This window comes from Xylocopa sonorina, chromosome 2, assembly GCF_050948175.1.
Source record: "Xylocopa sonorina isolate GNS202 chromosome 2, iyXylSono1_principal, whole genome shotgun sequence".
Classification (NCBI taxonomy): Eukaryota; Metazoa; Arthropoda; class Insecta; order Hymenoptera; family Apidae; genus Xylocopa; species Xylocopa sonorina.
The window spans coordinates 8,307,867-8,320,593 of record NC_135194.1 but is presented as its reverse complement, the minus strand read 5'-3'; the positions used below and the strand labels follow the sequence as shown (position 1 = coordinate 8,320,593).

Below are 12,727 nucleotides of genomic sequence, written 5' to 3'. Positions count from 1 at the left end.
TCAACGTCCCGTCTGCAATTCCAGGGGCAATCGAAAGGCTGAGAAATTGCTCTCACCTCGCGGCACCGACTTCCATGTTTAGCGAAAGAGGTCCAAGCCTGCTAATGACAGCCGTTAAGACGGCTGTTAAGACGCTCGTTAAGTGGCTGCAATGTATGTAGAACAGGTCTAACTACCAGCGTTACATCTTTCCCACGACTGGCTAAACGCACCCAGTGCCCTCGAACTGCATAAATTACACTCTTGGTTGCAATCGTGAAATTCGGTGAAGTTTAAGGGTAAATGAGCGTCGTTTCATGTCGTTCAAAGCTAGCTTCAACGTCGTGAAAGAAGTGTACGTACGTTTCTTGTTACGCTTCTCGCGGATACGTTCGAAAGCGTCGTATTCGACTGCAGATGTTTGTAAAAGTTCATCATTTCATTGATTAAACTAGCGTTTTACGTGTACGTGTACAAAATCAACAAGTTATTGTATAGCGTTTCGTGTTCGACTATTTTCTGTCGCCCCTTCTGTCCACCTTTTATTGCTCCCTTTGCTCACGTAATCCCTAACGCTATCACCTATCGATTCTTAGAATCTCGCTCCTACCAACGCGGAATTTTCTAGCCCGCCACTCGATATGTATAAACGTACAGTCACGTATTTCGTGACTGGCGAGCCGAATAACGCCTGGTACATTATTTGATAACGTCTCCGGCGATAACGCCACCTTTCGTTTTCGTTAAACGCCGTTTTTATCAGCCGATCTTATCGCGATCCGCAGACGAAACGAAATTGAAGTCAGACGGAAATCGCACCGCGTCGAAACGCGGGGGTGTCGCCCTGCCATTAAGATAATTGCTGCTTCCGGACATTACTTAGATGAGACGTAGCTTTTGGTGAATGTTACTGTGGAAAATGTTCAGATTTTATTTAAACGCAAGATTTATTCGTACGAATGAAGGGCTAGTTTGTGATGGAGTGGTGAAATTAATTAGTTTGAAGAACGAGAACGCGTCGATAGTGCTTTTGAGGGCTTCCTGTTAACTTTGTTGCGGTTGCAGCAAGTAACTACCGTAGAAATAATATGTACCTTGTTTAAAGAGGTTACAGCAGTGGTATAAACTGTATGCACAAGACGGGCTGCGAGCTCCGGTAAGGAACACACTTCCATTCTTGTTTTCGCACTCGCGCTCCGTTCTTCCCGTTCATTCAGCCATTTACTTATGCAAGCGCCATTCATTCGACCGGCGGGACGTGCGCTTTAAAAATATCTCCGCGCCGATTGATTGACGTGAACTACATTTTACGGCAATGTTTGCTCGACGCGATTCAAAACCGTGCAAACATTATCGCGCCCACCCCCAGAACGCCCTGGATAGAAGTCGCCTCGAAGTGAAAACGGAGCAAACGCGTTTTCGAGCAATTAAGTCGTTCACCGCGCGGAAGCTGAACATCCTTCGCTGATAACGATTTTCCAATTCCCCCGTAATATTTTTCGTTTCCACGCTCACCAGAAACGTTCCAAACTCCTTCACTCTTTTTTTCTTCGAACAATTCAGTATTTCGATAGAAGACAAATTTTTGGTCGCAAACCTTTCGATCTTGAAACTCGTACACTTCCAGAGCAGTAACTTTGCAGATTTTCAGAAATTACATTGTCAATTACCCTCAGCGATTATTCTCTTTGACTCGTTCGAAAACTCTATGTTTCACTTTGCTAAATATTACGTGTCACCTCGCTTCACAAAGTTATTCGCAACTGATGATCGCTATTAAAGCAACATCGAGAGAGGGTACGGGACAATGGCGCGGTACCATTAAATAATCTTTTATTCATTTGAAAATACCACACTGGCGAAACACTCTCTACTGTGGCGTTTAAAATTCCAATGCGTTTCCCAGGAATTCGTTAACCACGAGGAAAATCGAAGACGAATGAGGATATGAATCCTATCCGTGGCGCGGTTCGTACGATGAAACTTCTTTGGAAGTTGGCGAACATCGTGTTCGAACGGCATGGGCACCGGTTACCTGCGCACAGCTTAATCGGCGAGTGCGTAGACGTACGGAACGAGGGGCGTGATTCGAATTCGAATTAGCGATCGGCGCTTGCCGATGCAGCCTCGCTCGTTCGAAAGAGCGGAGAGCCCGAGATTGCTCCGAGGCTCCGTGCCCCGTCGAGTTTACCGTTCCCGACGCATAGTGGGCTCGTTTGCATCGTAACCGTAAGCGCAATTGCACGCGCAAATTGATCCGCGTACGAGATAAATACCGATCGATACGCGACGCTCGATGGAAATGCAAATGGGCCGGGGACCATTCCCGTAAACACGTTAATCGCGAACGCTCGACGCTGTTAAAAGTAAGAGTCTCTCTAGGAGACGCCACGGTATAATGCGGCATTCTATTCGCCGTTCGTTGCGCATAGTCTAACGATCATTGTCGAGCTCTGCACGAGATTCTAATTTGTCGTTCGTCGAGTTTTTAGGGCTTAATAATCAACGAGTTTTAGTAAAATTTGTAATTCTTGAGATATTTATTATAGAAGGGAATATTATAATGCTTAGAGATATAGTCCAACAATGTCGCCACGATATAATGCGGCATTCTATTCGCCGTTCTTTGCGCATAGTCTAACGATCATTGTCGAGCTCTGCACGAGATTCTAATTTGTCGTTTATCGAGTTTTTAGGGCTTAATAATCAACGAGTTTTAGTCAAACTTGTAATTGCTGTAATATTTATTATAGAAGGGAATATAATGCTTAGAGATATGCGTGACGACATTGTTGGGCTGTCGTGGCATCTATTTCACATTCAGGGAGGTTCAACGTTGGTAAATTCCATTTTCCAAATGGTGTATCGTGGATATTCGCGATTCAATGTGAAATCGGGTAATTCTGCAGACATTTTTGAGATATTGCAAGGCGCATTGTCTGGACTTATATAAATAATGAAACAAGGTGCATTTGTGAAGAGAATGAAGAAGGGATTCTTTGATATTCTCTTTCTACATTGTTGGAAATGGATTCGAGAAATGAAACTTCGATGGTATTCTGTAAAAACAAAGGTCTTTATTGATTAGACTCAGAAAGACGTTTGTACGCTGCGAGAACTTTACGAACAGCGAGGACACTTGACAAAAAATCTGAGGTCCTCTCAGATAAAGAAAATGAAGACGCAAAGTCTGCACGCGTTTTTCTTTCAGATCGTTACCTACAAACAGTTAGAAGCCCGCTTAACACGAGCTTCATCTTCGTTTCTACACGTTGAAATAATCCAACATCTACTCGAACACGTTGATTTCAAGATGTAATCGCGCCACGTTGCGTTCGCGAATTTTCATCAATGTTCTGATCGAAGGAAGCCAATCCGCGCGAGTAAAAGAAACTTGTAACGCGCGATTCTAACGAGCACAAGCACGACGCTCGCTCGTCGTACAATCGTGAGCGCGATCGCGCGAGTAAATTGAGTCACGTAGAGGATAAGAGAGAACCATGTACGTAGCCGATTATGTGGAGCCGATAGCGTGACGCGGTAACGAAGTGTCTCCTTTTCCAGATACGCCTCGCCTTCGAAAATTTCTACCTCCCGTAGGCCGATATCTCTGTTTTCAACCCCTCCTTCCGTTACCACGCCGCGGCTATAGTCGAATGTCATTGCTGCAATCAATTCGTATCGTTTTACAGAATACAATCCGTACACCGCAAAAAGGAAAGTCGAGCTTTTCGCGCGGCGCGCTGGCATTTTTTTTACCCGCGCGAACACTAGCCAGTCGTCTCGAAGAATTTATCGTTGTATCGTTTTCGCGCCCTTTTGCCAGAGGGAATACCATCTCCAACACACTTTTCAATTCCGTCGAACGTGCTCTGCGATCAGTTATTACGATCGTTTCCCTGCTAAATTTCCTATCGACACATTTGCTCCACGTATTATCGGTTATCGCTAATACGAATCGACTGTTCCGTGACCCAGAATGGGTTTGTTTAATTTGGTCTACATGCTACGCTGGAAACACTATAGCTGGATTATCGTATTAGTCATGCGTAGCCTAATAACAGTCGTGTACGACGACGTGTTTAACAACGTGTCGCTACAGTGCTACCCTTCTGCCACGAAGGCGAGACCAGAAGCGCTCGCGACACGAGCGTTCACGCGTCGCCTCGGAGCGAGTGCGGCGGTGCTCGCGAACGGTGTGTCGAACGACGCTTGAAAAATTCGATTCGAACGCGTGGCCTCAGCATTCCGATGAATCATCGCATAGATTCTATGCAAACGACGCTCGAAATAATCGATTCGCTCGCGTATCGAATCGTATGTGTACCAAGCGAGAAAGATAAAGAATTCGTTCTCCCGCGATCGCATCGGACGGTTCCATCGCGCGGCTCGAACGCGAGCCCAGGTGTGTTTGTTCGAGCATGTGCACGGAGGATTACATATATACGCGCGGCATTATGCGTGCGTGGCATTCGCGTGCAGAGGTCTCTCGCCATCTTATTCAACTGCACGATCCGTCAAGTCGCGTATACGCGCCTGGATCCACGAGTGAAGTTACAGCTCGCCGCGTGCACCTCGCGAACCGTAAAGCCGCGTACGTATGCGTGCAAAGCGTGGCTTCAACCCTTGTTCTACCCCGTCGCTGTGGTTTTTTAATCCGAGGGTTGGCAGGAATATCGAGAAAGCGACAGGACGCCACGAGAATCGCATAGGTTGCGAGAGAGGGTCTTCGTGTGTCGCTGTACGTTGTCATAGCGGTGGCAAGGAAAGGGTTGAAAATGGATTTCGTTGCTTCTTTAACGTCCAACCAGTTTACACGTGTCACACAACGCGGTTGAAGAGACACGCTGGCTATGAAGTATTTCCCGTAGTGACTTTGTTGCTACGTTTACGCAACACGCGACCTGATCGTTTAGAACACGTTAATGTTTTCTAGGAGGTATGTAATAACCGGTTCACACGCGACACGATTACAGAACGAAGCTGCATGACAGGCTCGCGTTTAGCAACATCGTTGCATTCTGTGCATTCGACTTCCCGTTGGAATATCAACAAATTTCACTTTGCACTTGGAATTGGAAGCTTTGTTCCCAGCACAAAGCTGCTCTAATTCGATCGAGCTATTCGTATCATCGAGAAACGTGATGGTCAAAGTTGCACGATTTGGTTCTGAAGATTCGAGACAGACGAACAGTCAGACATTCGTTTCTACGAATTGTTAGAGGATACTTGTCTTCTGAGAAATTGTTCGAGCTCAAGGAATACAGTATAGAGAATAGATTCATTGAAAAAGCGTGACAATGGATCGAACACTGCTGAAATACCATACAAAAAGTGCGAACCCAAGTCTTGAGAACCAAGAACAAGACTGGTACCAAATACCTTACATTCTGGACCAACATCGAACACTTTCCGCCTCAATCTTCGCGTCTCTCAACCCTCGAAACTCCCACTGGAAACCAACAGATTACCAATCGATTATAGTAACACGCTTGCGTAGCACTCGATCGCGCAGATCGCGATCGTAGCCAGCGTAAACGCGACTTAACGCTCGCTGAGTTGACGTTGGTGCCCTCGCGTCACGGCATTAAAAGCGTCAGCTCGCGTTCCCACACGTAGAACACGCGGCGCAGATGTAGACTCGAGGATGGCGAGCGGCCATTTTGGTCGCGAGTCCCGCGCGCGGAACGCGGCTGGTCTCTCTCTCTCTCTCTTCATCTGACGTTCTGTGTTTGGTCTGCGACTGTGTGCACTGGCATGGTCGGCTCGGACTGAACGGAGCGCCCATTAAACCGCGACCCTTTCGAGTGCTTCGAGCATGTTCCGCGCGGCGCGTCGCGTGTGTGCACGCGCGAACAGAGCCAGCCTGAGGAGCGAACAGGGAGGCGGCGAGCAGCCAGTGCACTTCAGCCGCTGTCCGAGTAAAGAACGGACATTCTACTGTGGTCCACCGCGTTTTTCGTCCTCCTCCAACGCCTTCCACGGCTGTTTGTTCACGTCCTATTTGTACATATTTGCTCGGCTCGGCTGTTCGCCGTTCGCTTCGCGCGTGGACACGGAACGCCATGGAGTGGTCGAAGGATATGGGGTACACGCTGGTGAGGCTGTACAGGAACAAGGAGATTATCTGGAACCCGCAGAATCCCGAGTACCATCAGAAGGATAAACGGAACGACGCCTGGCAGGAGTTGGCCACGGAACTGTCGGCAGTTATTAAGAAACCGGTGTCAGCGTTGGAGTGCAAGAGGAAGATGGACGCTATACTATCCTCGTTTCGTAGGGAGAAGGGAAAAGTGAAGAGGCTCAGCGAGACGGTCGAGGGAGGTACGTTGGGTGGATTTAACCCCTACGCGTCTCGTTTCTTTTTAGCCATCGTGTATTCTGTGAAAGATAATTCCAAATAAATTGAACGCTGAGATTAATTAGTAAGACAAGGGGTTAACTCTCGAAACGGAGATTCTTCTCACGTACACGAAAGCCTGGTTGTTAGGCGTTAATTTTCACTTTTCGTTGGCTCTTGGCACCCCTTTTTTACCGTACAGGATACGATTTAAGTCGTATATGGGTGCAGTCGAGAAGGGAATTATTGTTCGCGTTAAAAGAAATAGAAAAGCTTCAGTTATTATATACGTTAGTTTATAGTGATAAAAGATGAATTAGTAATAATGCTTTATCGTCTGATCAGTGTTTTTAAATACTGCAACTACATATAGGTAAGAAGTCAATTTGTTTGAAAACTTTGAGCGATTTAAGTTCCTCCGTATGAAGCTACATCCCCGCTATACGCGTTTCAAAGTTTCAGCCTTGCCATTATCTGTTTTCTCACGTTGATGAATAGACATGGGAACTTGAAAACGCGTTTCCACCGCTGTAACTTACTTCTTTGAAAACACACTCGAAACTCCGTGAACAGAATCGAATTTAATGGAAGACACGCGAAAGAGAGCGATACGCTGTCTAAAACAACATGAAAGGAACGTGGACGCGTTTGAAGGGCAAAATATCCGCGTTTATCTGCAGGCTGCTTTTTTCGAAGTAACGGAGATATCTGTAAAACATTTTCATTAAAAAAGAAAAAAAAATGGGATTCTCATATGAGAATATTTTGTAGCAGTGGTTACTTTCTTAATAATATGACAAACGTCTGAAAATTTTAACGAAAGTTTCCACAAATTTCGTCGCCTTTATGTTAACAAATTCAGTTTAAATATCTCTTACTTGCAAACGCATATATTTTGATAGTATACGCAGGTTCATCCACGTTTCTATTCATTTTAAACTAAGCTTGGAGTGCTTTTTCCTACGCATGACCTGTCGCAGCGGTGGAAGTACACTTTAACAAAGGGCGGTGGTCGCATAGTATTTGGGTCAAGAACTTTTAGGACCAAGGGGTCGTAAAAATATATAGTTTAATACCTTAGAATTCCCAGCAATCTTGAGCATTTAAACAATTTTAAAGCACTCTCGTTCACTTCTGATTTTTATCATAAGTTTCTACAAAATAGCAAAGTGCAATTGTAGATAATAATCCGGTTCTCGTTTTATTAGTCGTTTCACGTGTCATTTGTCGTTCACTAATCGCCAATCTTTATCAGAATACGAGAACTCTAGTTCACTGAACAATTCTGTGTCCAGACGAGAGACCTCAAGGATCCACGTGGTTCCTTTACGATTCGTTAACTTTCCTTATCAACAAAGATGGCTATCGATCGAGGTCCTCTGTAAGTATTCGAAATCGCGTTACATGTCCCATAAAAATTTCAAATACTAACAACAACAAAAAAACAAGCACATAACATGAATAAATATCGTGAAAGCAATTAAGTCGATGCGAACGTTTATCAAAATCTCTCAGAATTTCGTGCAAAGCGTAGTCGTTTTCGAAACGCACGAAACGTTTTTGGTATGAATCGATGATTCTAGGCTAACAGTAATCGAGAACGGGATACTGCGAATCCTCCGGCAGCCAAAATAAGCAAATCGCAACCGAGAACGGAACGAACGGAACAGTTCGTCGAGACAACAGGAACTCCAAACGCGGACGAGTGTTACAGTTACGGGATGTTCGTCGCGAACAAATTGAAACGCTACTCGTGCCACAGCCGCAGCGTCGTGCAGCACGCCATAAGCGAAATTCTTTACAAAGCCGATCTGGGCTACTACAACCGAGCGCAGGCGATTTCTGCGACCACGCAAACCGAGATCGTCAGCGGCGTTCACTGCGTCTGGTCGCAGCAGGACGAAACCGATCAGCCGGGTCAGGACTTTAAAAACGAAGCGATCAGCGATCTGGAGAACGAAACTGAGATCTTTAATTAGGTCATCGATGGAATTCGATTATTCGTTGACGATCAACCGTGATTTTCGCTCAGAGCGACTAAGTTTCACGCGCTTCGCGTCTCGTTCCTGATTAATTGTTTTTCTATTTATTGGACAATTGGTTGTAATTGAGAGTTTTATTTTATTTTTGTAAAAAGGGAAAGCGAGCGTTTGTAAAAGTTGAAATGGATACGGTTTACTTTATGTCGCGTGGATTGTTATTCGTGATGCAAGTGTAATTTGTGAGAGATTCTATTGCTTGAACGAAGATAAAGTTGTTTTACTTTTGTTTATCAGAAACCTTCGTTTTGAAAATCAATAGGTACCTTTTACAATGGCTATCGTTATAAATTGCTACCGTGGTTGGGTCTGTGTGTAATGTAAATTGAAAGAACCTTACCTGAGATATTGTTCAGAATGTTATACAATGCTACACTCGGTGGCATTAAATTGCGTGTAACAAACAGCTTGTAAAGTATTCTGTCCGTTCAGTTCTTCAAACGCTGCGATAATCTTTCTTTCAAATGTTCTCAGCATTCAGAACCAGTCACGATAACGTTCAGTAGTGAAAGCCATTGCGTAAAGTGTCTTTCAAGTTCACGCGTTGAATTTCTAAGTATTTTTTTCTGGAAATCTCGTACGATGAAATAGTATTCTATCGCTTTGTCTTATTTTGAACTATGTAACCCCTCTGGTTCTCCACTTGCATTCAAACTTATGATACACGGTGTATATATGTATTGAAATTCTGTTTTAAAGATACTAGTCACTTCGTAAAATACGACTTTCTTATAAAAAAAATATTTTTCAACTGAACTATCCTTCCAGTCTTTCTGTAAAAAGATTGGACATCTGTAAAACAATTATTACTAACAAATTATGTCTTTTAAGACATAAAAGAGAAAAAAATAATTGCAATTAAATGGACATTGCTGTATATCTGTACAATTGCAAATATTTTCTTCTGTCACTGTACGTATGCTTTGCACTGTATGTAATGTAACAACACTTTGCTGTCGACGATCAATAAACATAAGTTGTAATTTTTCAACGATATAACTGTACATCGAACAATCTGTTATTACTTTACCACACTGAACGACTTTCTCGTACAGATGGATCACGAGATTTCTATTTTCAAGCTGCTCGTTACTTTATCGCGAAGAACAATACTTCAGAAACAGCGAGCGTGTACAAAAAGATAGAAATGCACCAGCTTCTTTGTTCCCGCCAACCTAGACGTTAGCAACACTTTACTACGGATTTAAGGTTGAACAATTGCAATCAAGGACGGCACAGGAGTGCCGCAGGAAACTGTCACTGGTGTATCCTGTCAAGACCACCGGTTGATTAATGAGCTTTTCGTACACAGAAAGAGCAATCTTTTTTTTATAGAGGAAGCGTCATTATTCCGTGAACCTACAGGAAGGGAGCTCGCAAGCGGAGAGAGGTTCGTTTGCTTAATTGTTATTTTTGTCTGGTGGAAGTGCCATTTCCGGGTCGAGTTAAGTGTACTCCAAATCTTACCTGCTATCAGGGTTTCCTGGCAGCCGTTTAGAACGATATATAGCCGATGAAACTGTTCGCAACACGTGCTACGAACTACCGCTGGAAGAAACGAAACCTGAAAGAGTACTAATAAAAGAATTGTATATTTTCCGATGCAATAACGCGCAGCTGATCTTCTCTCGACGAGGAAAATATTTGCCTCGAACGCGAAGTGGCGGAATAAAATTTAGTATTACAAAAGCAAACGACACGAGGTAACACGAATTTGCGAAACTTCACCGAAACGATCACTTTCGGAACTTTTATCGACGTCGAACGCAATCGAGCGTCCCTTTAATTCCGCGTTACTCTCGACAGTCGATTGGTTTCCCGTGGGAGCGTCGTTCTGGCCAGACTTGGTAAACCCTTTCGCGCTACCATTTACATGATATTGAATCCCAACGGGGGATAAAAGTCGACGCTGGCCGCGGCGAGATTGGCCTGGTACGTTACGCGGTCGGCAATTTTTCCTCGCGGAACGTTTTCATGACATCCAGCCAATATCGTCCGCGCGTGGAACAGCCTCGAGATGGCGGCATTAAAGGAATACGGGTCACCGAGAAATTTTCGAGCGGCCACGTTTGCCCTCGAAAAGAGGTGTACCTTGCAATTATACGTGCCCCGAGGGCATCGCGGTTCTGCGAGAGCCGCTCTTTTCCAGCTGCTCCTTTGGATGAACACACTTTATTAGCGCAGGAACTTCGTTAGAGTTTCTAAGCATTTTCTGACGGATATATTGTGCGGCTAGAAGGAACTGTATTCGATATACGTATACGATTACGAATACGAGGTTGCCATCGATTCGACGTATGAATAGGCGGGTTTCAATAGACGGGACCGCCATTGTCGTATTAATATAAGATATTGGTATTCACTGTTGCGATTCCTCGGTTATTCGAGTTTGCCTAGTTTATTTCTAGTTTTATGATAAAGAGTCGAAGAGTTTTCTATTCGTAGAGTTGGTTGACATTAATTAGATTCCAAATAGCAAACTTGCGTCTTTTAGACAAGGAGTAATGAACTTTCGTATCGAACGCACAGTGTTGCACCGAGAACAAAGTGAAACTTCATCGTTAATTGCAACGACGTTCAAATTAAAGTGTCCCTTCAGCTCAATTAACTTTTGTTCTCGACACGTACATCTAGCGATAAAGATAACGAAGCCTGCGAATGCAGTTATTTTACTCGCACACTCCCCATTGCTTTTCTCGTCCCGCCCTCGACCAACGCTTGCCTTTTCGCGATGTCTCTTTCTTCGCGGTTGTTTTTCGTTCTCGTAAAAATATGCAGAGATAAATTTCTGACTCTCGCGCGGTACTCGTATTATACCGAAGAAATACCGTTTTTCGGTTCTGTTTCCGCTTCCGCCAACCTTGGCGGTGATCCTATTAACGAATATAACAACAGCTCGTAACTTGTAACAAAGGTTACTTCTCTTCAATTAGGTATTCTCTTCTGCAATACTCACGAGGTTTCATAAAAAAAAAGAAAAACAAGAGAACGTATGAAAAGAGAGGATGAGACAGGGAGAGAAGGAACGGAAAAGGTGTTTTGTATAGCGATGCAAAAATCTTCAGTAGAAATCTAAAAGTTGAAAATAAACGAAAAACCAGAAACATCTACGTTAGAAATGGAATATCCTTCAGTTTTTATTATTACAAATCCACGTGGTACCATTGCACTATAGTAACAACCAGCCCATAGCGACGAGACAGTTTACCACCACGGTCTACACACTCCCTAGACTCGTCTTCCATGCATTACCACTGTTGCAATCACAGTGTGCACGCAATACGCGAGTAGATGGACGAACGACGATCGAGCGTGCTTCGATTGGCCCAACTTCGGCTCGAAATCGTCGTCTCGGTGTGCGAAGCGCGTGGTTCTCCCGCGAAATTGGACCGTTCACCGCGGCGAGGTCATTGCAATTTTCATCGATACGATCTGACCATCGACCGTGAAGCCGGGCCCGTTTCCTGTCCAGAATCGTCGGACCGATTTCGAGCGGTCGCCGCGGCACGTGCTGCCTCCCTAACCCTCTCGCCTCTCCCTCGCGTGCACCCTTCGATCGGTTCTCTCCTTTCCTCTCGACGAGCCATCTTTCTCGCGTTTTTCAATCTTCTCGCCGTCTACCGCCTCGATTCACTCCTGCCCTCCCTCTTCGACACCGCGTTCACCGAATTCACAGTTCATTACTTGCCGTTTGCATCCTCGAACTCGAGTTCCTGGTGCGTTGCTTCCGACCACTTGTTCCGTAAACCCAGCCATTCCTCCGCGGTCTGCCCCAACGGACACTCGGTTGGCGTCTCCTCGCGTTCTTACACGTACGTTCGGTCGTGAGATATTAAAGATGAACGGCACGAAGGTTTTATGATTTAGTTTCGTTGCCAGTAGCAGACGTCACCGTGATTCTGGAGTAGTATACGCTTCGTTGCGTTCACAGAACGCGAGTTTTGTAGCTTTTCGCGGGATTTACAGCGGACTTTATAGCAGAGTTACGTAGTTGGACGTTGCGAGCATCTTGGCGAACAGGGTAAGTTTTAATTACACAATAACGGGACGGTCTGGTCGGAGCAGTTTAACTAGACGAACAGCGAGCTAGCCAGATAAGGTGTTCTTCCTGGTGGCTTATCATCGGAACAATAACAAGATCAACAGAACGAAATCCCGTCAATCTCAGCCGCGCATCATTGTTCGACGTCACGCGAGTATGTATCTAACCTTAATTCCATTAAGTTAACTGGCGTAGGCGGCGCAACCTTTACACACCAAGAGTAATAGGCACGATAGGCGTCGCACGTGAATGGAAACTTAACGAGGAGGTTCGTGGGGAGTAAAAAATTGACAACTGACAGACGACGCGTAGATGTCCGAAATTTTT

General features: G+C 44.8%; 2 protein-coding genes across 2 annotated transcripts in view; both read left to right on the top strand.

Annotated features, from left to right (window-relative positions):
- LOC143433147 (uncharacterized) overlaps positions 1-12,727 on the top strand; it is a 393,923-nt gene that overhangs the window by 88,985 nt on the left and 292,211 nt on the right. The gene's annotated exons all lie outside the window — the stretch shown is intronic.
- LOC143433171 (uncharacterized) lies at positions 6,045-8,298 on the top strand. Its single transcript, XM_076910333.1, has 3 exons — positions 6,045-6,303; positions 7,615-7,704; positions 7,919-8,298. The coding sequence occupies exons 1-3, from the start codon at positions 6,045-6,047 to the stop codon at positions 8,296-8,298; spliced, it is 729 nt and encodes a 242-aa protein (XP_076766448.1).

Excerpts from the sequence above, each read along its gene's own strand:
- LOC143433171 (XM_076910333.1), top strand. The coding sequence starts at position 6,045 with ATGGAGTGGTCGAAGGATATGGGGTACACGCTGGTGAGGCTGTACAGG. Across the intron at positions 6,304-7,614 it reads CAGCGAGACGGTCGAGGGAG|ACGAGAGACCTCAAGGATCC; the intron begins GTACGTTGGGTG and ends TTCTGTGTCCAG. Across the intron at positions 7,705-7,918 it reads TCGATCGAGGTCCTCTGTAA|AACGGGATACTGCGAATCCT; the intron begins GTATTCGAAATC and ends ACAGTAATCGAG.